This window comes from Ornithorhynchus anatinus, chromosome 1, assembly GCF_004115215.2.
Source record: "Ornithorhynchus anatinus isolate Pmale09 chromosome 1, mOrnAna1.pri.v4, whole genome shotgun sequence".
NCBI classification, from domain to species: domain Eukaryota; kingdom Metazoa; phylum Chordata; class Mammalia; order Monotremata; family Ornithorhynchidae; genus Ornithorhynchus; species Ornithorhynchus anatinus.
The window spans coordinates 153,165,627-153,190,292 of NC_041728.1; the positions used below are offsets into that span (position 1 = coordinate 153,165,627).

The 24,666-nt window shown below is 42.0% G+C and overlaps 1 protein-coding gene across 1 annotated transcript in view; it reads left to right on the top strand.

Annotated features, from left to right (window-relative positions):
• RSRC1 (arginine and serine rich coiled-coil 1) overlaps positions 1 to 24,666 on the top strand; it is a 382,357-nt gene that overhangs the window by 32,333 nt on the left and 325,358 nt on the right. Inside the window, exons 2-3 of the mRNA XM_029072604.2 lie at positions 4,065 to 4,267; positions 5,216 to 5,341. Of these exons, the coding sequence (XP_028928437.1) occupies positions 4,074 to 4,267; positions 5,216 to 5,341 (320 nt within the window). The 5' untranslated portion in view covers positions 4,065 to 4,073. The remainder of the gene's footprint in view (positions 1 to 4,064; positions 4,268 to 5,215; positions 5,342 to 24,666) is intronic.

Sequence of the window (24,666 nt, forward strand, 5' to 3'; positions counted from 1 at the left end):
CATCGCATTTTGGTGGTAATAACAGTGGAGTTACTTATTAAATGCCTAGTTGGAATGATGCCCTGTACTATACAGAGAAAGTCACTGTCCAAAAGAGGCTTGTACTGTAATGAGGAAGACAGACCTAAAAATATTCACAAGTAGAGTAGTCAGAATATAGAATTGAGTAAATATTTTCTTGTAAACGTGGAGGATGGGCATAGATAAGCTCATAACTGTTATAACTTTTTATGATATTTGTTAAGTGCTTTGTGTGTGTCAAAAGCTTTTCTAAGCATTGAGGTAGTAATGGTATTTGTGAAGCGCTTACTAGGTGCCAAGCACTGTTCTAAGCACCAGGGTAGATACAGGGTCATTAGGTTGCTGCACGTTGGGCTCACAGTCTTAATCCCCATTTCATAGATGAGGTAACTGAGGCACAGAGAAGTGAAGTGGCTTGCCCAAAGTCACACAGCTGACAAGTGGCGGAGCCGGGATTAGAACCCATGACCTGTGACTCCCAAGCCCAGGGCCTTTCCACTGAGCCACACTGCTTTTCTTAGGGTAGACGTAAGGGAACAGGTTGGACATAGTCTCTGTCCTGCCTAGGGCTCACTGTCTAAGTAGGAGGAGGAATAGGAGAACTGAGGCACAGAGAAGTTAAAGTGACTTTAGAATAAGAGTTTGCTGATGGGTTTAAACAGTATATCTTATAATGAAATTAATCAAAAGAGGTGACATTTTAGGAGGGCTTTGAATGTAGGGAAAACTGTCAGTCATTGCTGGGGTCTGCTGGATTGGGAACAATGATACTTTAAAATAAAAAGTAGGTTTACCCAACTTCTTTTAAAATAACAACTGTGGTATTTGTTAACAGCTTACTACGTGCCAGGCTGGGGTGGATACAAGCAAATCGAGTTGGAAACAGTCCCGGTCCCATGTGGGGCTCACAGTTTCAATCCCCATTTTACAGATGAGGTAACTGAGGCCCAGGGAAGTGAAGTGATTTGCCCAAAGTCACACAGCAGACAAATGGTAGAGCCGGGATGTCCTCAAAAATAAATGTGTTAGTTTTCTTAAGAATCTAAAACTGAGGAATTGTTCTTTTGGCATTGTTTGATTTCACTCATATCGATCTTTAAACCTGAAGGTTTGTTCACATGAGCAAGCCTCTTGGAGGTTCTGATTTTCCTAACCTTGTTTCCAAAGTTGCATTAAACAACTGTGAGTTTTTCACTGAATTTTGTCTATCTCTGACCCGCTTTTATAAATGTATTAGTGGAATTATGTGATCTTCAAAAGGGTCCAATAAATTTTCACGCACAATCTCAGATGCGCTGTGTCTGATCTGATGATCTACCTTAGCGTGTAGAACGTATTAGCCGATTGATTGATTGGGGTAGGAATATTCTGAGTAGAAAGGACATCTGGTGGAGAAGGGAGTGGAGTTATTATTATCATCGTTAATATTGCCGTGATATATAAATGGTCACACAGCCATACATATGTATATTTAGCCATACATGATAGCCCTCATGGGATTTATATTCTAGAGGTTGAGGAATAATAATAATTATCATTATTATGGTATTTGTTAAGTGCATGCTATATGCCAGTGCATGCTATTTGCAAGCACTGTTCTAAGTGCTAGATTGGATGCAAATTAATCTGGTTAGACACAAGTCCCTGTCCCACATGGGACTCACAGTGTAAGTAGGAGGAAGAACAGGTATTGAATCTCCATTTTGCAGATGAGGAAATTGAGGCAGAGAAAAGGAAGTGATTTGCCCAAGGTCACACAGCAGGCAAGTGGCAGAGCTGGGATTAGTCCCCAGATCCTCTGACTCCTAATCCTGAGCTATTTCCACTAGACCATGTTGCTTCTCTTCAGGGGACCTCAGGGAGGAAGACTTTGAAGGGAGGCCCTTGGGGAGGGAGAATTTAGCTCTGGGAGTGAAGGGGAGGCAATTTGGGGTTGTAGGAAATTAGGTTCCTTGAAGAAGAGAGGGCTTAAGAGCTTGAAGACGGGGATCGTGTCTATCAACTCTATTATATTGTATTTTCCCAAGTGCTTAGTACAGTACTCTGCACACAGTGATCACTCCATAAATACATCGATTGATTGGGGGAGGAATAATAATAATAATAATGTTGGTATTTGTTAAGCGCTTACTATGTGCCGAGCACTGTTCTAAGCACTGGGGTAGACACAAGGGAATGAGGTTGTCCCACGTGGGGCTCACAGTCTTAATCCCCATTTTACAGATGAGGGGAACTGAGGCACCGAGAAGTTAAGTGACTTGCCCAAAGTCACACAGCTGACAAGTGGCTGAGCCGGGATTCGAACCCATGACCTCTGACTCCAAAGCCCGTGCTCTTTCCACTGAGCCACGCTGCTTCTCTAGTACAGAGAACATCTGGTGGAGAAGGGAATGGAGTAGGCTTTGCAAAACCTGGGGCTTTGAGGAGAACACTTTGAGGAATGAAAGAATGACCTCTTATTTGAACACACAGTGTACATGCCGACTAGCTGGAAAATGGCTAATTGGTATGAGGCTCAAAGTAAGTGTGGATCCTGAGAAACTATGTAAGTGCACATTTTAATACAGTATTATTGAATCTCTTCAGAAAATAGAAAGCTCAAAGGGGTTCTGGCCTCTAAACAATGTCTAGTCCTGTCCTGTAGTAGCTAATGACAAAAATGATAATATTGTGGTATTTAAGCTCTTACTGGGTGCCAGATACTGTTACTGAGCACTGGGTTGGATACAAGCAAATCGGGTTGGACACAGACCATGTCCCACATAGACTCACAGTCTTTCTTAATCCCTATTTTAGAGATGAGGTAATTGAGGCACAGAGACAAATTAAAATCTGAAAATCTGGACTATCAGTCAGCAATTAGTGCAGTGCTTGGCACATAGCAAATGCTTAGAATCCCACAGTTATTATTATTATTATTACAATTTTGTGTCTTGGTCTCTTATTTTGGCCACCGTTGCTAGTAAACCCCTCTTTCTCTCCCTGCCCAGAGGTGTAGAGTGTGGGTAATAATAATAATAATAATAATGTTGGTATTTGTTAAGCGCTTACTATGTGCAGAGCACTGTTCTAAGCGCTGGGGTAGATACAGGGTCATCAGGTTGTCCCACATGAGGCTCACAGTGAATCCCCATTTTCCAGATGAGGTAACTGAGGCACCGAGAAGTGAAGTGACTTGCCCACAGTCACACAGCTGACAAATGGCAGAGCCGGCATTCGAACCCATGACCTCTGACTCCCAAGCCCGGGCTCTTTCCACTGAGCCACGCTGAGTAAAAGTATGGGGCCATGCAGCCCACGGCACCAGGGAATTCAGAAGACTGGGATGACCCTCCTCTGCCTGACCCACTCTGCCTGGCACAGTAGATGATTGAGGGCAGGTCACCAATCTGTGAGCTCATTGTGGACAGGAAATGTGTCTGATGTTATATTGTACTCTCCCAAACACTTATTACAGTCCTTTGCACACACACAATAAACACCCAATAAATATGATAATTATTATATGTTTTCACAGAGGACTGATTTCCCTAGAGCAGTAAGGGATCAGAGGTCTTTTCCTTACAAATGGCAGATAACTGTCATTTTTTTTTCCTTTAATACTCTCCAACTGTTGGATTTTTAACCTGTTTTCCTTGATGGTTTGATTCGTTTGAACTATTTTCAGTCTGTTTTTTCCTATCTAGACTGTGAGCGCATTGTGGGCAGGGAATATGTCTGCGATATTGTTAGATTGTCCTCTTCCAAGTGCTTAATACAGTGTTCTGAACACAGTAAGCACTCAGTAAGTATGACTGACTGACTGTGAACTGCCTCCTGTGGACCAGGAACTGGGTTTGAATCATTTTCCTTGAACCAACCCCATATACTAATGCAGTACATATTTTGAGTGCTTGACACATATTTGCGGTGGTAATAATTTCATTTTCCTGGGAACACTGTGGCTTAATCGTTTAAATTTAATTAATCCATCCATTCCAAAAGCTACTTCTTGCACATCAAAGAAGTTGGAACCATTAGCTGTTGTTTCTGTTCAACTTCAGCATATAAACATGGGTCGTCGTTCATCAGACACGGAAGAAGAAAGTCGAAGTAGGAGAAAAAAGAAGCATCGTCGACGTTCATCGTCAAGCAGTTCTTCAGACAATAGAACGTTCATCCATAAGAAGTCGGGCAGGAAGTCAAGGTCAAAGTCGAGATCGTGGTCGAGAGATCTTCAGTCTCGTTCACATTCTTACGACAAAAGGTGAGCTGGACTACTTACGCTTCTCAGCAAGGAGGAAAATCTATCCTTTTTGCAAACTGCAACTTGCTTTTCTGTTCTTGAAATTTTTCTGGATTTGGGTTTTCAAAACTGTAAAATTTTTAGTGCCTTTTAATGAAGTGTACGGTGCCTTGGTAAATCACGTTAGACGTGGAACTAGCAAGTAGGTTCCCTCTGGACTGCCGACTCATTGAGAACTGGGAATGTGTCTGTTGTTGGATCGTACTCTCCCAAATGCTTAGTACAGTGCTTTGTACACAGTAAGTGCTTAGTAAAAATGATTGACTGAATGAATGAATGAACACATTTCAGGGTGAGAGAGATGAGAAGAAACCTGTACCTGTAATTTATTTATTATAGCTGTAATTTATTTATTTATTTATATTAATGTCTGTCTCCCCTTCTAGACTGTGAGATCATTGTGGGCAGGAATCTATCCATTTGTTGTTATACTGTACTCTCCCAAGTCCTTAGTAGAGTGCTTTGCACACAGTAAGTGCTCAGTACATATGACTGAATGAATGAATGAATGAACACATTTCAAGGGGGGAGAGATGAGAATAAACCTGTACCTGTAATTTATTCATTATATCTGTGAATTATTTATTTATTTATGTATGTACGTATGTATGTATGTATGTATGTATTTATTTATTTATATATTAAAGTCTGTCTCCCTCTCTAGACTGTGACCTCATTGTTGGTAGGAATCTGTCGGTTTGTTGTTATACTGTACTCTCCCAAGTGCTAAGTACAGTGCTTTGCACACAGTAAGCATTCAGTACATATGAATGAGTGAATGAAACCTCTTTTCCTTAAATAGACATTTAGAATCTGAAAGATATTGACATCTGGGCATAAACAATTTGCTAGGAAATGGTTAATTATTCTGTTTCGATAGTCACTTGTAATCTGTATTAAACATTTCAGACGCAGACACCGCTCCAGCAGCAGCTCTTCTTATGGGTCCAGAAGAAAGCGCAGCCGAAGCCATTCAAGGGGTCGGGGGAGATCCTACCGATCACAGAGATCAAGGTCCAAAAGCAGAGCGAGGAGGTATCGTTATGTTTTCCTTAAACTATTGAGTTATCCCGTTTAATGAAAGAAAACAAACAGTGTTTCAAAGGTAGAATTCTGTTTCAGACTCTCTCCCACCATTGCAAATTCCACATTTTGGCCTGAGTTGAATCCATCAAAATCAATCAAACAATGGCATTTATTGAGCGCTTACGATGTGTAGAGCATTGTACTAAACACTTGGGAGAGAACAATACAACAGAATTAGCATATTCTGCCCATAACGAGCCAAAAGAAGGAGCATTTCTCCAAAACTTACAACGTCCTTCTCAACCAGCAACTGAGACATTGGGTCAGTTGAACCCGGTATACATGGGCGTGCTTTGAGCTGTTCAGAGGGAAGTGGCTAATGAAATCCAGTCAATCAGTAGTATTTATTGAATACTTACTGTCTGCCCAGTACTGTAGTAAGCATTTCGGTTGTTGACTTTCTCAAGGAGGTATAGTGTAGAAAAGACATCACCAGCAGATCATTCCACCATAGGTGCATTCATTCATTCATTCATTCATTCATTCATTCATTCGTATTTATTCAATCATTCATTCATTCAGTAGTATTTATTGAGCACTTACTATGTGCAGAGCACTGTACTAAGCACTTGGAATGTACAAATCGGCAACAGATAGAGACAGTCCCTGCCCACTGATGGGCTTACTGTATAATCAGGGGAGACAGACGGACAAAAACAATACTAATAGTATTAACACATGTGGAGCTAATGATAATGTTAATAGTCTTAGCAGCTAATGATGATTGAGCGCTGCCTGTATGCAGAGCACTGTATTAAGCACTTGGAGAGTACAATTTGGCAAAACAGAGACAATTCATACCCAACAATGGGCTCACAGTCTAGAACGGGGGAGACAGACAAGAAACCGAAGCAAAACAAGTAGATAGGCATCAATAGCATCAATATAAATAAATAGAATTATAGATATATACACAGCATTAGTAAAATAAATAGAATAATAAATATGTGCATATATATACAAGTGCTATGGGATGGGGAGGGGGGTAGAGCAGAGGGAGAGAGTCGGGGCGATGGGGAGGGGAGGAGGAGCAGAAGAAAAGGGGAGCTCAGTCTGGGAAGGCCTCCTGGAGGAGATGAGCTCTCAGTAGGGCTCTGAAGAAGGGAAGAGAGTTAGTTTGGCGGAGGTGAGGAGGGAGGGCGTTCCGGGCCAGAGGTAGGACGTAGGCCAGGGGTCGGCGGTGGGCAGGAGAGAACGAGGCCCAGTGAGGAGGTTACTAGCAGAGATGCTTTTCTCATCCTTCCCCATTACCTTCCCCATCATTGGTTGCCGGGCCAACAGTCTGTCCCTGCAGTTGTCATCCGTCACTATCATCAGAGGCCACTGTTCCTCGTGTGGTTTCTAGGACCCACCATGTGGGTTTCACTGCCACCACATGGCTTGGATCCAGGGCTTGAGGTGTTCTGCACAGAGGAAACCTCAGTAAACATTATTGATTATATCAGGGTACCTACTAAGTGACAATGAGACATGAGGGCAGTGAGAATTGAAGAGGTCGTGTAGGGCCTACCTTAGGTGGGTTTTAAGCATTTGGAGAATAAGTAGAGTGAGTACATGCAATCCCTGCCTGGTGGGCCTGGAATATCCCACCTCAACTTGAGTATGGTCTGGAGTTTACTCCTGAAGTAATGGTCATCGTTAGTGCAGAACACGTGGGAGAGGAGAGTGTAGCTGGTAGGCTTGATCCCTACCCTCAGGAGCTTACAACCTAGCAGGGGAGAGAGAGAGAGAGCCTCATCCTCTTCTGCTGGACTTGTAGAAAGACTTATAAGGCTTTAGATTTTGACTACAAGGAGTTGGCAAAGTTAGGGAGTTTCCTGGATGTTTCATTACCTGCCTGGATGGTCAATTTGGGACATTCCATCCTCACGCCTTCCATCCTAGAGGTGACTGAAAATGACCAGCCCAAGAATCCTACTTCCCAGCTTGCTGATCTCTTAGGAAAGCTCAGAGCCCCAAATATTAGGCAGGGCGGGTAGCTAGGTGAGTATCTAGGAGTCAGAAAATGAGGGCGCAAGTATTCAAGGATACCAAAGTTGGTTGTGTATGCTTGGGCTATAGGCTTGAACTGTTTTCTTTCTCCTTCTGCAAACCCTCAGATAACTAACGATGGAGGGGTTAAGTGACTCTGGAAGCAGCCTGATCTACTGGAATGAGCACGGGCCCGGGAGTCAGAGGGCCTGGGTTCTAAATCCCTGCTCAGCCACTTGTCTGCTAGGTGACCTTGGGCAACTCACCTAACTTTTCTGTGCTTCAGTTTCCTCTTTTGTAAAGTGGGGATTCAATACCTGGTCTCCCTCCTACTTAGGCTTTGAGTCCCATGAGGGGCAGGGAATGTGTCTTCTGACCTGATTAACATGTATCCAGCCCAGTGCTTAGAACAGTCCTCGGCAAATAGAAAGTGCTGAACAAATATCAGTGGTGCAAGGTCACCCGTCCGGCAGGCCATCGGTGGATCTGGGATTTAAACACCTATCTCCCGTCTCCCAGGACTAGGATCTTTCAAATAGCCCTTGCTACTGCTCTCTTTTTGAATCCCCCGGACCAGCTTTTAGAATCCAGTCTGAGAACCTGGGATATTTAATAATAATAATATGAATAATAATAATGGTATAATAATGAAGATACAAATCCAGACCATACTCAGGTTGAGGTGGGATATTCCAGGCCCACGAGGCAGGGATTACATGTACTCACTCTACTGTACTCTCCCAAATGCTGTCATGTACTCGTCGTCATTTTCTGATTCCTAAATATTCAACTAGCTACTCACCCTGCCTAATATTTGGGGCTCTGAGCTTTCCTAAGAGATCAGCAGGCTAGGAAGTAGGATGCTTAGGGCACGCAAGACCAATTTACAATTGTGCTGGTCATTTTCAGTCACCTCTAGGTTTGAAGGAATGAAGATGAAATGTCCCAAAATTAAATAATAATGTTGGTATCTGTTAAGTGCTTACTATGTGCCAAGCACTATTTTAAACACTGTAGTAAATACAAGGTAATCAGGTTGTCCCATGTGGGGCTCACAGTCTCAATTCCCATTTTACAGATGAGGTAACTGAAACACAGAGAAGTGAGGTGACTTGCCCAAGGTCACAAAGCATACAAGTGGCAGAGCCAGGATTAGTACCGACGTCCTCTGACTCCCAAGCCCTGGCTCTTGCCATTAGGCCTTGCTGCTTCTCTATTTGGTGGGCAAAGTCTTAGATTGTACTCTCCCAAGTGCTTAATATGGTGCTCTGCACTCAATATGTACTAAATAAATTCAGTTGATCGACTGATAATCCAAGATACAGATAAGCTTTCTTAAAGTGCCAGTGGGGTAAAAGTTGTTGGGATGCATTAATAATCCAACTACCCTGACTTCTAAGTGACAAAAAAGATGTAGTTTAGTAGGAAACCACTCCTCAGTCTCAAAAACCAGAATCTGCATTATCAGATGGAATGATTTGTTGTGGGGACTTGGATTGTATATTGAAGGTAATGCTGCCTACATCCTTGTACACCAATTTATTGCCTGCAATAACTGTTTTTTTGTGCCAGATTTAGAAAGGGAAGGTAAAGTCATTGAAAAATGGGTACCTCTCAACCAGTTTCATTTAGTTTATTCCGTAAAGTTGCTTCTGTTTGTAGTGTGCATTACATCGTGTAATTGGTTTTAGTAAAGAGGCTGGTGTGTGTAAATTCTTGATGGCTTCTTTCAATTGTACAGTCTGTTTTCCTCAAGCTAACTTCAATTTTGGTCTCCAAATAATTTTTAAATCAGCCCAAAAAAGTATTCCAGTGATTTCTTTTAATGAAAGGGATTTTGAATAGACTGTAGCCTCTTGTATGGTCCAGTGTGTTGCAATATACAAACTGAATTTATCAAGGAATGGAAACCTCTTACTATCTAATGCTGGGAATCCTATTATCATTTTTATGTTTTACTCTTTTCTCCTCTCTGTTTTGTAACTTTAGGCATTGATATGCCCATGTCTTATTTCATTTTCATCTCTGTAATTTTTTTTTCATTTCCCCTATGAATCAGTTACCAACACTGACCACTTCCTGTGGATTGAATAGGTTCACTTTTCTTTTCTTGCCTATCCTGGACTTGGAATAATACAATGTGCTACAACCATGTCCCAAAGACCTATTGAGTGCAGCTGGTGTCCAGTGGTTGTGGGATTTGAAGTGCCAAACTCACTCATGAACCAGACATTCCCACATGAATTCTTTGTGCTGTTATTGAATCTCTGGGCCGACTGCCATGAATCTTTATTCATTAGGTAGGGGCATATTTGCCTCTGATTCAAGAAATAGAGAAGCCGAAGGCTTTTGTGAGTATGGCATGAGATTATCATAGATTTAGGTAAGTGAGCTCTTTAAGGCAGACTTCCCTCTCTGTTTATGGAACGGGGGAGAGAGTCTCATTGGGAGTTTTTTCTCAGTTGATTATTAGTCTATAAGTAGTGACTACCCTGCTCCCTTCCTTCACATGGCTTCTTTTTAGGCAAATTATCAGTCGCCTGGTTTGTTAACTACAAGACAGTCATAAATCAAGGATCCTGATTTACAGTTGCGCAGTTAGATGCGCGTGACGTGAGCAGAAATATGCATGACAACATACTCTAGGAACTGGGAAAGAAAGGTGCCTAAAGCTGCCTCGGTTTTATAGGGAGACAGGGAATTTAGATGTGTACCTCCATCCAAATTCTGCTCATCTTCCCGTCGCCCTTCCCCACTCCCTCCCCTCCCCCTCTCCCTGCCCCCCAAATTCCTTGTATCGGGAATGTTGGCCCTGTGCTTTTGTAGTTCTGTTAGTACCAGGGACACATCCTAAAATTAAAAAAGAGTGTCTGGTGTTTTAGGTTGATTTGGGAATGTGTCTACAGTCTCTGTTACATTGTACTCTCCCAAGCACTTAGTACAGTGCTTTGCATACATTATGTACTCAGTAAATATAGTCCATTGATCGATTACTTTTAGGGGGAAGGAAAAGAAAGCTGGATTAAGTACGCGTATGTCTTTAAGGCCTGAAAGAGCCTTTCCTCTGTCACCACCTCCCCTTCACCTTTTCCTTTGTACTTGATGCTATCTTTTTTCAGCTTGCACCCCCAGTATAAAGTGAAACAAAGTGGTAGTATTGTATTTATGCATTAGTTATTCAATAGTCTTGTAAGTAAATGATAGAGTTCATTAAAGTGGGAAGTAATGTTTGAAAACAGATGTTTCTTGTATAATTTAGTTTTTATTTTGATTCCCATTCTAGCAGTGATCTGAATCCTAACACAATTAAAATCAATAATGCAGTTGCTTGGATTAAGGAGAATGCTCTCTCCTTGGCTGTTGGCTTGCAAGGGAACTGTTTTAGCCCTTGGTTGGAAATTTGACCTCCCTTCCTTCTGGACTCCTGGAAGGTTACAAGCATCATGAGAGTGTTTTATTACCTTCAGTGGAATCACTTTGTTACCCTAAGTTGCTTTTCTCTGCCTATTTCTTATCTTTCTTTCTCTTCCTTCCGCAGTAGGTGCCTATCTCTCTCCCCATGAGATTATCCATCCTCATTTTTAGAAAAGATGACAACAATCTAGAGAGAAAAAAAAAGGAAAATTGTCAGATACCTTTTCGGCCTACCACAGAGTGTTTAACTTGACCTGCACTTGTTTGCCTCTCCCTTGAATTATTCCTTTAAAAATCCGTATTTTCCCAGGGACTATTTTCAGAGAGTGCTTCGTTTCCTTTTCAGTACAGTAAACTTAGAGAAGTTTGGTTCTGTTACTAAACAAGTCAGTTGGGAAAGAAGTAATCCGGTTTCACAAAGTCCACTGGGTTGTTAAGACCGATTCAGGGCAAGGAAGGGATAAACCTTCATGTTACTGTGTGTTGCTGTTTGGCAGACTATAGCGTGGGAGGAGAAATATAGTACTGAGGTTTTTTTTTGGTATTATTTCTCCCCAGTCACTACCCCGAAGACAATGTAATTTGGTTTTTCATTTTAAAAAAGCCTTTTATTTGTGGTGAATCCTTTTTCAACTCAGAATTATTATCCTACATTACAAGGCCATTCACAAGGCTAATGAAGCTGGATAAGATCACAGAACCGTAACAGTGAACGCCTGATTCTCAGGATCAGCACTCTTCCTAATGATTTTAATTTTTCTTCCCTATCCACACCACTCCTCCCCACCTCTCTGGTTCTCTGGTTAGAGAGGCAACATGGCTTAGTGGAAAGAACACGGGCTTGGGAGTCAGAAGGTCGTGGGCTCCAATCCCGACTCCATTTGTCAGTTGTGTCACCTTGGGCAAGTCATTTAACTTCTCCTCAATTACCTCATCTGTAAAATGGGGATTAAGACTGTGAGCCCCACGTGGGCCAACCTAGTAACCTTGTATCTACCCCAGTGCTTAGAACAGTGCTTGGAACATAGTAAGCACTTCAGTACCATCCTTACTAATACTATTCTATCCATATACAGTAGCGGTCTTTCCTTGCCATAACTTTTCTGAACACAGAATTTTATCGAGTGCTTTCCAGACTCAGTTGATTTTGTTCGTTTGCCAGTAGACGTGACTTTTTGAACAATAGGAAATAAGAGGATGGCTCTCCAAGAGAATTTATGAGTGTGACCTAGAGACTTGAACCTGGATCTCTAGCTTTGTGGGGATCTAGTTTTACAAAATACAATTTGGTTTCTAAAAAGGAAGGGTAGCAGAGGGTGGTGGGATATGAATAGATTGGGAAGGATAAGCGGATGAAAAAAACTCTGCTCTTATATTTAATCCTCACTTGTTTCTTATTTGGGGGCATTTGATTTTGATATAGTCATAATTGAAAGTTGTAGTCCTATAAAAAATATGGGATAAAATGCTGCTGTTTAAATCATATTTAAAAATTGATGTGGCCCAAGAGGTTATCTTGTGCTGAAAGTTAGGCAACACTGTGGGGGGGGAAACAAGGGGGAATAGAATGTTTACCTTCTATTTAAAAGAAAATTACACATTTGGCAGATGTGGTTCATTTCTCTCTCTTTAAATGTTTTGATTCCATCTACTTTTTCACTGACAGACTGTGTTTTCTTTTGTCCCAGGAGATAAGAAACTGTGCATATATATATTTATTTTATTTAGGACATACCTTAAAAGTCAAGAAGTGAGGCTGCCTGGTAATGCTATAAATTTAAAACTGTCCTACAGCAAGACAGTATGATGCAAATATGACTTAATAAGATCACAAACTGAATTTCAGTGAAACAACCAAGATTTACATTAAATTAGGAATTTTAAAACCGATTTAGTTTGTTTTACTGAGCATTTGCTTAATAACATTTCGTCCTCTTGCAATCTTTTTAAAGACAATAATTCGTCTGTGAAATGCAGGCACGTCTTCAGCAGAAAAATTGAAAGCAACAGCTCACTTTCTGAAACCACACATAGAGCGATATAAAGGAATATTTCAGCTCTACAAAATTTAATAAATCATCCCATTTCCTAATTTGATCATATTAGATGCTGATGTGGAAGAAGCATTTCAAATACCATCTCCTCATTAATATACATCAGTCTGGGGAATAGAATGGAATACTTATGCAGAGATGTCACAGTTACTGTTTCTTAGTTTACTAAGTGGAACAGGTTGATGTGATACTGGGTGCTATTTGTCAATGTCTTGTTAAAATGGTTTGGGTCGAGTTATGGAGTCCAGAAAGACGGCGGCTGATAAATCAAAAGTGGATTGAGTGGACAGGAGGCAGTGATTGATACTGTGACAGGATATGAAGAAAGGAATCTTGATACGAGCATGCATGATATTGAATATGAGAAGGAAAATGGCCCTGGAGTATGGATATTATTCAAGGAAATGAGAATAATAATATCAGCTTGAAAAAATTGCTAGGTGAAGATTAGGACAGTTCCTATTAGAGCAGAATACTTTGCTAGAATACTAGAGCTGAAATTATGTAAAATGTATGTGAATAGAATATTTTAGGTGATCGCTGAAAACTCCAAATGTAGGTTAAAATATCCTGAATGGTTATTTTTCTCCTCACGTTAATTACCAAATTGACTTTTCCTAAACATTTGGACTCCTAATTTAATTTTTAAGCTTCTCTTATGTTGTAATGGATGGTCAATTTATTTATGAGTTTATAGAATTGTAGCATTTAGTGTTTTGTGGTCTAGGACTGCATTTGGCTTCCTTGTCAAGTAGCTTAGACTTAGCCCAAATTTTAAATCAAAACTGACATTATTTAATGATTTTCAACATCTTCCAGTGCAATAATTTAAATGGCCAATGATAGGTAAGTTCTTCCATAAAGATCAAGATCGAATAAGTGAATTTTTTTTTAGATTCCCAGTGAAGTGTGTTTGCTACCAGGAAGCTTAGTGGGAGGCTTTTGATCAAACTGACTTATTGCGTTCTTCTGCATAACTAGGGAGAACTTGCTTTTACTCCTTTGGTTGGAGAGTTCTGTCAGTGACATCGAATGGATAATGGATTCTTCGGAAGTCTGATCATTTAATTGTGTGGTTTCAGTTCTTTTAGGGGAAGAGTAACAAAGATGTTCACTATTTGCATAGTGTCCTTCTTGCAAGGACTCAAAACATGCCCCATCTATGTGAGTTCTTTTTTATAACAACTCAGATGGAAATGTAAAAATTTTCATTAAACATGATAAAAGAGAACATTTTCAATTTGACCATTTCACTTCTTCATTTGTGTAGAGTAGGTCTGTGAATATTAATTTGTCATCTTTTATTTTTCTGGAGTGTCAAGTGACATCCTGAGGTCACCTCAGGTTTCCATAAGATTCAATATGAAAACTTCTGGATGATACTAAAGATGCATTTTAAAGCTTCAAACTCTGACAACTGGTAAAGTGACAGCCAATGAGACCAGAAGGTGGAGTGACTTTCAGAGCCTTGAGTTTGTTATGGTGGTTGTTCTTCTTTGGTTTTAAAACCATACATTAATAAGCATAACGTGCTTGCTTTGACGGGCTGGAAAATCCTTGCTCAGGACCTTGTTGTGACTGATTTTGGAGTATTTGCTCAGACTGTTTTCATGACAGAGTTTTTTAAAATGAAAAAAACACTCAAGCCCCACTGCTTTCTACAGAGTAGGTTTTTATGGTTTTATGGTTTTTATGGTTTTCCCTAGTTCTCCGGTGGGCCAACCCATGCTGTTAGCAAGAATGCAGAAATTAATCTATTATTGTTGTTAATATAATCATCATATATAATTCGTTAATATGCACATCTGTCAGCCCATGAGCAGGATTGATTGTTGTACACCCCATTCGTGTTCACCGTTTCTGGTCGTGTGCAGGTGGCTTAATCCAGTATCTTCTCTGATCCCACCGTTATGGAGCCTGCTTCTTCTGCTTTGATCACAGATACTATGTATCCTAGAGGGTTTGGTTTTTTGGGTTCTTTTTCTCATGATATTTGGTAAGCGCTTGCTATGTGCCAGGCGCTGTACCTTAGTCTGAGTCTTAGTCTTAGTCTGAGGTAGATATGAGTTCATGTCCCTCATGGAGTTCACAGTCTTAATCCCCATTTTACAGATGAGGGAACTGTGGCATAGAGAAGTGAGGTGATTTGCCCAAGGTCACACAGTAAATGAGATTAGAACTATGCGCTATCCACTAGGCCACACTAAAGTCAAGAGATGTAGCTTGTGCCTCTTGCTTCTTGGTCTGCCCCATTTTTTTAAAGGGCCTGTCCCAAACTGGTTACACACTGTGTCCAGTCGTGGCGCAGTGGAAAGAGCATGGGCTTTGGAGTCAGGGCTCATGAGTTCGAATCCCAGCTCTGCCACTTGTCAGCTGTGTGACTGTGGGCAAGTCACTTAACTTCTCTGGGCCTCAGTTCCCTCATCTGTAAAATGGGGATTAAGACTGTGAGCCCCACATGGGACAACCTGATTCCCCTGTGTTTACCCCAGCGCTTAGAACAGTGCTCTGCACATAGTAAGCGCTTAACAAATACCAACATTATTTGGGCGTCCTGCTGCTCTCCAGACTTTGGCAGCTTCATTTTGGTTGGCTTGCCTAGAGAAAGTGGTGCTTGGTAGAACTCTAATGGATGTAAGACTGCCTTGAATCATTCATTCATTCATTCAGTCGTATTTATTAAGCACTTACCATGTGCACTAACTATTTAGGAAAGTACAGTTCAACAATAAAGAGTGACAGCCCCTTTCCACAACGATCTCACATTCTAGAGGGGGAGAATCAATACAAATAAATAAAATGACAGATATATAGATAAGTGCCGTGGGGCTGGGAGGGGGAGGAAGAGGAAAGGGAGCAAGTCAGGGTGATGCAGAAGGGAGTGGAAGATGAGGAAAAAAGGCTCTTTTATATCTCATAGTCATCTAGGAGAAGAATCCTCCACAGCCCCTACCTGTTACTCGGTTTAGACCAAGTAGCATGGAAGCTGATGAGCAGGTTGTGCAAAAATAATTGTCTTATTTTCCTGTGTGAGTGTCCAAGTAAGTAGTAGTGTAGTATTTACTGCCTGCCCACTGAGTAAAATGTGCTGTACTAGATGCACGGGAGGTAGAAAACAGATCACTTTGCCCTCCCACACGTATCTTATATTCTCATGAGGGAGATATACATAAGATTATTTTATTTACAGGAATGAAATACACAGTTGAATAAGTGTTGCTAGAAAGGATAGCTTCTAGTATCAGTTATCAAATTTCTCACTTGGGAAATTGGCCTCACACGTATTAAAATGAAGACCAACGGAGATCTATAATTCTGGGCCCCATAGTTTAAGCCAGCTGACTGATTTCTATAGTCAGAATTCTTCCTGTAAAGACAGTAATACAATTGCTCTAAAATGTGGCTGTTTATTCTTTTATATTTTGAGTTTAAGGTTTTGAGGTCTGTGGTGTTAAAAGTCTGCTAATCCTTCCAAGTGAATCAAAATAGAAATTGTCCAGTCGGTGGTGTAATCCACTGAAGCTAATGTGGTTTCTATTGCGAACATATGCTTAAAACTTGAGTGATCAAGAAAATTAGACGATGCCAACTCACCTTTGATCTGCTTCTTAATCAAGGAATATATTTTTCCCCTAAACTATCTGTTTAGCTGCTCAGATTTTAAGTTGTATGTTAAGTCTGTCTTGTAGTTTTTTAGTGTGTTATATTCTGTAATGGTAGACCTCATGTAGGAGAAGAACTATGGCCGATCTAATCATCTTATATTTGCCTCAGTGGGTATAGCTCATAGTATAACCACATAAATTGATTACAGTAATGATGATAATAACGTGGAACATATAGACAGTGACAATTTTAATTGCAGAAAGCCCTGTATAATTTCCCAGTTTCAAAGATGATGTTAATGATAGTGTAATTCTGTCACTATGTGCAAATGTGACTGTTAAGACTGATAGATGATCAATACTTCCTTCAGCAGAATCTTCATGTCAAGTCTGTTGCAGCTGCTACTCTCGATGCCTGAGCTATTTTAATTTCTCCCTTTTTTGTGTGTCTCAGTTGTCTAAAGTCTTGTTCAAAGACAGTCACACGATTTTTAATTGCTGAGTGCCAGTCTAGGCTATGCTTTGCTGCTCTCTCGCAATTGTGTAGGCTATGTGATTTTACTTCAGCATATCTTTAAAATATTTTCTCCTCCCTTCTGTTTTTTTTTTTGTTGTTGTTGGTATGTTTACAGTTACACGTTTCAGCTCACCATATAGTGGTGGTTTGAGTATTTTACTATCCTCTTGCCCAGTGAAGGTGTGATGTGTTGAGCTTTTCTCTCTGTCATCTAGTATCGTCATTCAGTGTTTCCTAGGAAAGGTCAGTGGCCCAGTTGGAACGGCTGTGGAAGTGTGATGTGGCTGCGGAAGTGTGATGTGGCTGCGGAAGTGTGATGTGGTGCATATGTGAAGTGTGCCCGGCTCCTCCACTTGTCTGCAGTGTGACCTTGGGCAAGCCACTTAACTTCTCTGTGCCTCAGTTCCCTCATCTGGAAAACGGAGATTAAACTGTGACCCTCACATGGGACAACCTGACTACCTTGTATCTACTCCCAGCGCTTAGAACAGTGCTTGGCACATAGTAAGCACTTAACAAAAACCATAATTATCATTATTATTACATCCAGTGCTTAATCGTACTGATTCTTCCTTCACAACATTTCCCAGATCTGGCCCACTCTCCATTCCAACTTCCACCACCCTGGATAATGACCAGGGCTTCTGCATTACTCTCTTTGCTCATTCTCCCTGCCTCTGGCCACTCCCCACCTTCGATCCTTCGATTATTGTTGTTGCATGAATCATCTTGACCCAGCATACATCTTTCCTCTTCTCTCTTCAGAAAGCATGAGCGGTTACCCATCTCCCTCCGTTACAAGCAAAAGCTTCTTACCACTGGTCTCAAAAATGTCCACCAGTATTCTCCAACTTCATGTTGGCTTTTTCATCCTCTGCCACCCTACCTATACTCTTCACTTCTTCCAAGTTCCCTCTTCCACTTCCGACTCCCAGCTCATCTATCCTCCTGTCAATCAATCAATAGTATTTATTGAGTGCTTACTCTGGATAAGTGTAATAATAATAATGTTGGTATTTGTTAAGCGCTTACTATGTGTAGAGCACTAAGCACTTGAGAAAGTACTGTGCAATAGAATTGGTAGACTTGAATCCTGTCCACATGGAGCTCACAGCATAGAGGGCTCACAGCCCTCCCCATCTTTAAAGCCCCTCTAAAAGCCGGCCTTCTCCAGGAAGCCTTCCCTGATTGTTTCACAACAGCTAAATGGTATTTGATTACTATTAACCCTTGGTAAATATTTTAATCTTATCCTCAGCCTCTTTGTATGTTTGTCTACTCATCTGTGTTCATATGTCTACTTTTATTTGTACATTCTTTGTACTTTCATTTACTAGGTCAGCTTTTTAAAATAGTATTTGTTAATAATAATAATAATAATTATGGTATTTAAGTGCTTACTATGTGCCATGCACTGTTCTAAGCGCTGGGGAAGATACAAGGTAATCAGATTGTCCCACGTGGAGCTCACAGTCTTAATCTCCATTTTGCAGATGAGGTGACTGAGGCACAGGGAAGTTAAGTAGTTTGCCCAAGGTCACACAGTAGACAAGTAGAGGAGCCTGGATTAGAACGCACGTCCTCTGGCTCCCCAGTCTGTGCTCTTTCCAATAGTATGTGCCAGGCATTGTACTAAGTGCCGGGGTAGATATGTGCTTATTAGGGTGGACACAGACCGTGTCCCTCATGGGGATATTACACTCCTGATAATAATAAGGGATGTTGGTATTTGTTAAGCACTTACTATGTGGCAGGCTGATGTTTTTGTACTGCATTTTGCTTCTACTTGCTCTTCTTGTGGCTTTCACTATCGAAATCATTTTTGTCTGTCTATATTAGGTTGTGATACCGTTCTTTCCCAAGAGCTAAGTAGAGTGCTTAACATTAGTAGGTACAGGATTTGCCCAAAAAGCTATTGGGTAAAGCTAATGACTTTGGTCTCCTTGATGCCAATCCCTTGTGGGCATCCATTACCCCAATGAAGTTATTGTCCCTGCTCAGGGATAATAATTCTGACAATTTTAATTAACCAGAAACATTGGTCAGTAATCATCCAGTTATCTGGACAGAGGTTGCCTTCCTAAATGGGTTTTTATGCCGGTCTTTTGAGGCCCACCCAATTTTCAATTATGGAAATGAGTCTTCATCCCAAATTAGTTTTGATAATTCCAGTGTCAGGTTGCATCTCATGCTTCTCTTTAGGTTTGTAAAATTAATTGTTGGATAATTTGTTCCACGATCTTACCCTTCCTCTCAATCCAAACAGCCACCACACTACTCCAGGCACTTGTATCTTGGTTTTACTACCACATCAGCCCTTCTGCCTGATTTTCTTGCCTCAGTTTGTCCAGTCCATACTTAACTCTGCTACCTGAATCCATTTTAAAAAATGTACTCCCTACTCCAATCCAGCAGAAAGTCCCGATATTTGGCTAAATTTAAGGTGCTTACCAGCTCACTCTCTTACTTATCCACTCTTATAATAATAACAATAATAATAATAATTGTGGTATTTCCTTAGTGCTTACTACATGCCAGGCACTGTACTAAGCACTGGGCTAGAATACAAATTTGTTAGGTTGGACACAGTCCCTGTTCTGTATGTGGGTCAAGGTACCTGAGGCCCAGAAAAGTGAAGTTACTTTTCCAAGATCACCCAGCAAACCAGTGGTGGAGTCAGGATTAGAACCCAAGTCCCTCTGATTCCCAGGCCCATGCTCTGCCCTCCAGGCCACACTACTTCTCTCTTACCCACCCCACATTGGCTTGCATGCTTTGTATTACAAGCTAACTACTCACTGTGCCTCATTCTCATTTTCCCTCTGCCCCTCCTCCCCTCCCCATTTCCCCTACTCCCTCCCTCTGCTCTACCCCCTACCCCTCCCCTCAGCTCTTGTGTATATTTGTATATATTATTTCTTTATTTATTTTATTAATGATGTGTAGACATCTATGATTCCATTTATTTTGATGGTATTGATGCCTGACTATTTATTTTGTTTTGCTGTCTATCTCCCCCATTTAGACTGTGAGCCCGTTGTTGGGCAGGGATGGTCTCTATCTCTTGGTGAACTGTTCATTCCAAACCCTTAGTACAGTGCTCTGTACACAGTAAGCGCTCAATAAATATCATTGAATGAATTCTCATCTCTCTTATGACAGTCCTCTTGCTCACAGCCTGCCTCTTGCGTGGAGCTCCCTTCACATCCGTCAGACCACCCGTCTCGCCATCTGCTGAAAATTACATCTTTGAAACAGCATTAAAGTAGTAGTAATGATGGTGGTATTTGTAAAGTGCTTACTATGTGCAAAGCACTGTTCTAAGCACTGGGGGATACAGGGTGACCAGATTGTCCCATGTGGGGCTCACAGTTTTAATCATGAGCAAGACTGAGCTCCTCATCTTCCTTCCCAAGCCCGGTCCTCTCCCAGACTTCCCTATCACCGTGGATGGCACGACCATCCTTCCCGTCTCTCGGGCCCGCAATCTCGGTGTCATCCCTGACTCGTCTCTCTCATTCACCCCGCACATCCTATCCGTTACCAAGACCTGCCGGTTTCACCTCTACAATATCGCCAAGATCCGCCCTTTCCTCTCCACCCAAACGGCTACCTTACTATTACGGGCTCTCGTTATATCCCGGCTAGACTACTGTGTCAGCCTTCTCTCTGACCTCCCTTCCTCCTCTCTCGCCCCGCTCCGGTCTATTCTTCACTCCGCTGCCCGGCTCATCTTCCTGCAGAAATGATCTGGGCATGTCACTTCCCTTCTTAAACACCTCCAGTGGTTGCCTATCGACCTCTGCTCCAAACAAAAACTCCTCACTCTAGGCTTCAAGGCTCTCCATCACCTTGCCCCTTCCTACCTCTCCTCCCTTCTCTCTTTCTACCGCCCACCCCGCATGCTCCGCTCCTCTGCCGCCCACCTCCTCACCGTTCCCCGGTCTCGCCCGTCCCGCCGTCGACCCCTGGGCCACGTCCTCCCACGGTCCCGGAACGCCCTCCCTCCTCACCTCCGCCAAACTGATTCTCTTCCCCTCTTCAAAATCCTACTTAAAACTCACCTCCTACAAGAGGCCTTCCCAGACTGAGCTCCCCTTCTCCCTCTACTGCCCCCCCTTCACCTCTCCGCAGCTTAACCCTCTTTTCCCCCCATTTCCCTCTGCTCCTCCCCCTCTCCCTTCCCATCCCCTCAGCACTGTACTCATCTGCTCAACTGTATATAGTTTCATTACCCTATTTATTTTGTTAATGAAATGTACATCACCTTGATTCTATTTAGTTGCCATTGTTTCTACGAGATGTTCTTCCCCTTGACTCTATTTATTGCCATTGTTCTTGTCTGTCCGTCTCCCCCGATTAGACTGTAAGCCCGTCAAAGGGCAGGGACTGTCTCTATCTGTTGCCGACTTGTTCATTCCAAGCGTTTAGTACAGTGCTCTGCACATAGTAAGCGCTTAATAAATACTATTGAATGAATGAATAATCCCCATTTTATGGATGAGGTATCTGAGGCACAGAGAAGTTAGGTGACTTGCCCAGAGTCACACAGCTGGCAAGCAGCACAGCCGGGATTAGAACCCATGAATTCTTTCCACTGAGCCACGCTTCTTCTCTTGGAGGAGCATTTCCTCCAAGAGGTCTTCCCCAATTAATTCCTAATCTCTCCATTTTGTATATCCCTACTACTTCATCAGCCCTTTTGTGCCACTTAAGCACTTACCACCTCATGCAGCATTTAATGTTCGTGGATCATCTTGTCTTATGCTGTCGAGTCGTTTCCAACCCATAGACACACCATGGACACATCTCTCCCAGAACACCCCGTTCTCTACCTGGATTCGTTCTGGTGGTGTATCCATAGAGCTTTCTTGGTAAAAATAAGGAAGTGATTTACCATTGCCGCCTTCCGCTCAGTAAAATCGAGTCTCTGCCTTCGACTCTCTCCTATGCTGCTGCTGCCCAGCACGAGTGAGTTTTGACTTGTAGCAGATTGCCTTCCACTCCTAGCCACTGCCTGAGCTAGGAATAGAGTGCGTAGCCTCTGCTTGACTCTCCCACCCATAGCCGCGACTGGTAGAGGACTGGAAACTCCACAGGTGCAACCCTGAGAGGGGTAATGTATCATATACGTAACTGATTTATCCTCTCTCATTTACTTTAGTTTTTTATCTTCACACTATATTACAATCTCTTGGAGGACAGGGATCACGTCTGCTAAATCTAATGTACTCCACCTAGCACTTTATACGGTTACGCACACAATAGATAGAAGTCCATCTTACTAGGTATCGATCAGTGTTAAGGTGATAATCAGTCAATCAGTGATATTTATTGAGCGATTGCTGTGTGCAGAGCACTGTATTATGAGCCTGGGAAAAGACAATAAAACACAGTTGGTAGATTCAATCCCTGCCCAGCAGGAGCTTACAGTCTACAAGGGGAGGCAGACAGTAAAATAGATTAGGGAGAGGGAAAATAGTGTGGCTCAGTGTAAAGTGCCCGGGCATGGGAGTCAGAGGTCATGTGTTTGAATCCCGACTCTGCCACTTGTCAGCTGTGTGACTGTGGGCAAGTCACTTAACTTCTCTGTGCCTCAGTTATCTCATCTGTAAAATGGGGATTAACTGTGAGCCTCACGTGGGACAACCTGATTACCCCGTATCTACCCCCGCACTTAGAACAGTGCTCTGCACATAGTAAGCGCTTAACAAATACCAACATTATTATTTATATATGGATTGTGGAGATGGGTGAGTATCAAAATGCTCAACTTCAAAAGCCAAGTTGATAGTCTTTGCGGGGGCGGGGGGTGGATAGGGCTAAATCTGGCAAGACCTCTTGGAGAAGATGTGATTTTCAGAGGATTTGATGGTGGGGAGAGTGGTAGAGTTGATATGAAGGGGAGGGTGTTCTCGGTCCAAAGGAGGATGTGGGCAAGGGATCGGTGGTGGGATAGATGAGATTGAAATACAGGGAGTTAGTTGATGTTAGCGGAGCGGAGTGTATGTGTCGGGTAGTATTAGGTGATCAACGAGGTGAGGTTGGGGACTGCTGATGCCTTAAATCCCATCATAAAGGAGTTTGTGTTTGATGCGCAGGTGAATGGGCTGCCACTGGTTTGTGAGGACGGTTCTGCATTTACCAGAATTCCCCACCTCACTTTGGCCACAGCATTTACCCTTTTCATATCTTTTCTTCTGTTCTCAAAACTACTAACTAATCATTCTGCAATAGACTCACCCATTCCCTGAGTCCCCAGGTTCTGTTGATGTAAATACTTCCAGTTTTTAAAAATACTCTTCAACTATTGCTTCCTCTGTTTACGAATTAACTTTCCAACCATCCGTCCTGAGACTGTCCTGATCCACTATTGGTGTTGAATCTCTTTCAGTCCTCCAGTATTAGCTTTCATTATTTGTCTGCCCAATGGACCTTTTTAGGAAAATATGTGTGTGTGTACATGTGTGTGAGAGAGAGAGAGCGAGTGCACAATCCTTTTTCTTAAGAACGTTCAATAAGTGCCATTGATTGATTTCAAATTCAGCATTTTTGACATAATGTGACCATATGGTGAGAAAATGCTTGGAAACAGAACAGGCATGACCAGATGAAAGCACCACTGAGTTTAGGACTTTGCAGTCTGCTTTCCCAAATCTGTCCCAGTGTGTGACCGTGTCTGTAACACGGCCCATCGTGGTCTATGTTTGCGTATTCCAAGTGAAGAGTATTATTAAAGCAGTTCTTGAGGAATTTCAGCCTAAAGAAAACTCACTTTCTCGTGTTGTTTTTCAACGATTAAGGACTAGTTCTCGACTTCTAGACTGTGAGCCCGTTGTTGGGCAGGGATTGTCTCTATTTGTTGCTGAATTGTACTTTCCAAGTGCTTAGTACAGTGCTCTGCACACAGTAAGCGCTTAATAAATACGATCAAATGAATTGAATGAATGAATAGTTGTATTTTTTGATCCGAATCATCGGAAGAATTGCTCGTGTAGGCCTTGTGTCAGTGTTGTCTGAAGTGATAATGGGAGAAACAGCAAGGCCTAAGGGAAACAGCATGGGCTTGGGAGTCAGAGGATAATAATAATAATAATGATTAAGGTATTTGTTAAGCATTTACTATGTGCCAAGCACTGTTCTAAGTGCTGGGGTAGATATAAGGTGATCAGATTGTCCCATGTGGGGCTCACAGGCTCAATCCCCATTTTACAGTTGAGGTAACTGAGGCACAAAGAAGCTAAGTGACTTGCCCTAGGTCACACAGCAGGCAAGTGGCAGAGACGGGATTAGAACCCATGACCTCTGACTCCCAAGCCTGGGCTCCTGCCACTAGGTCATGCTGCTTCTCATATCTGAGTTTTAATCCTGGCTCTGCCACTTGCCTGCTGTTTGACCAGAGACAAGTCTACAACTCTTCTGTGCTCAGTTTCCTCATCTATAAAATAGAGACTCTGTACTTGTTCTCCCTCCCACTTAGACTGTACGTCCCATGTGGGATAGGCCATGTGTCTGACCTGATTCTCTAAATCTACTCCAACACATAATATGGTCTTGGCACAGACTAAGCATTTAACAAATACCATTGATATTATTACTTGAACAATTATAATCTGTATCCATGATATTGACCAAAACAATTCATTCAATCGTATTTATTGAGCTCTTAGAAATAATAATAATAATAATAATGTTGGTATTTGTTAAGCGCTT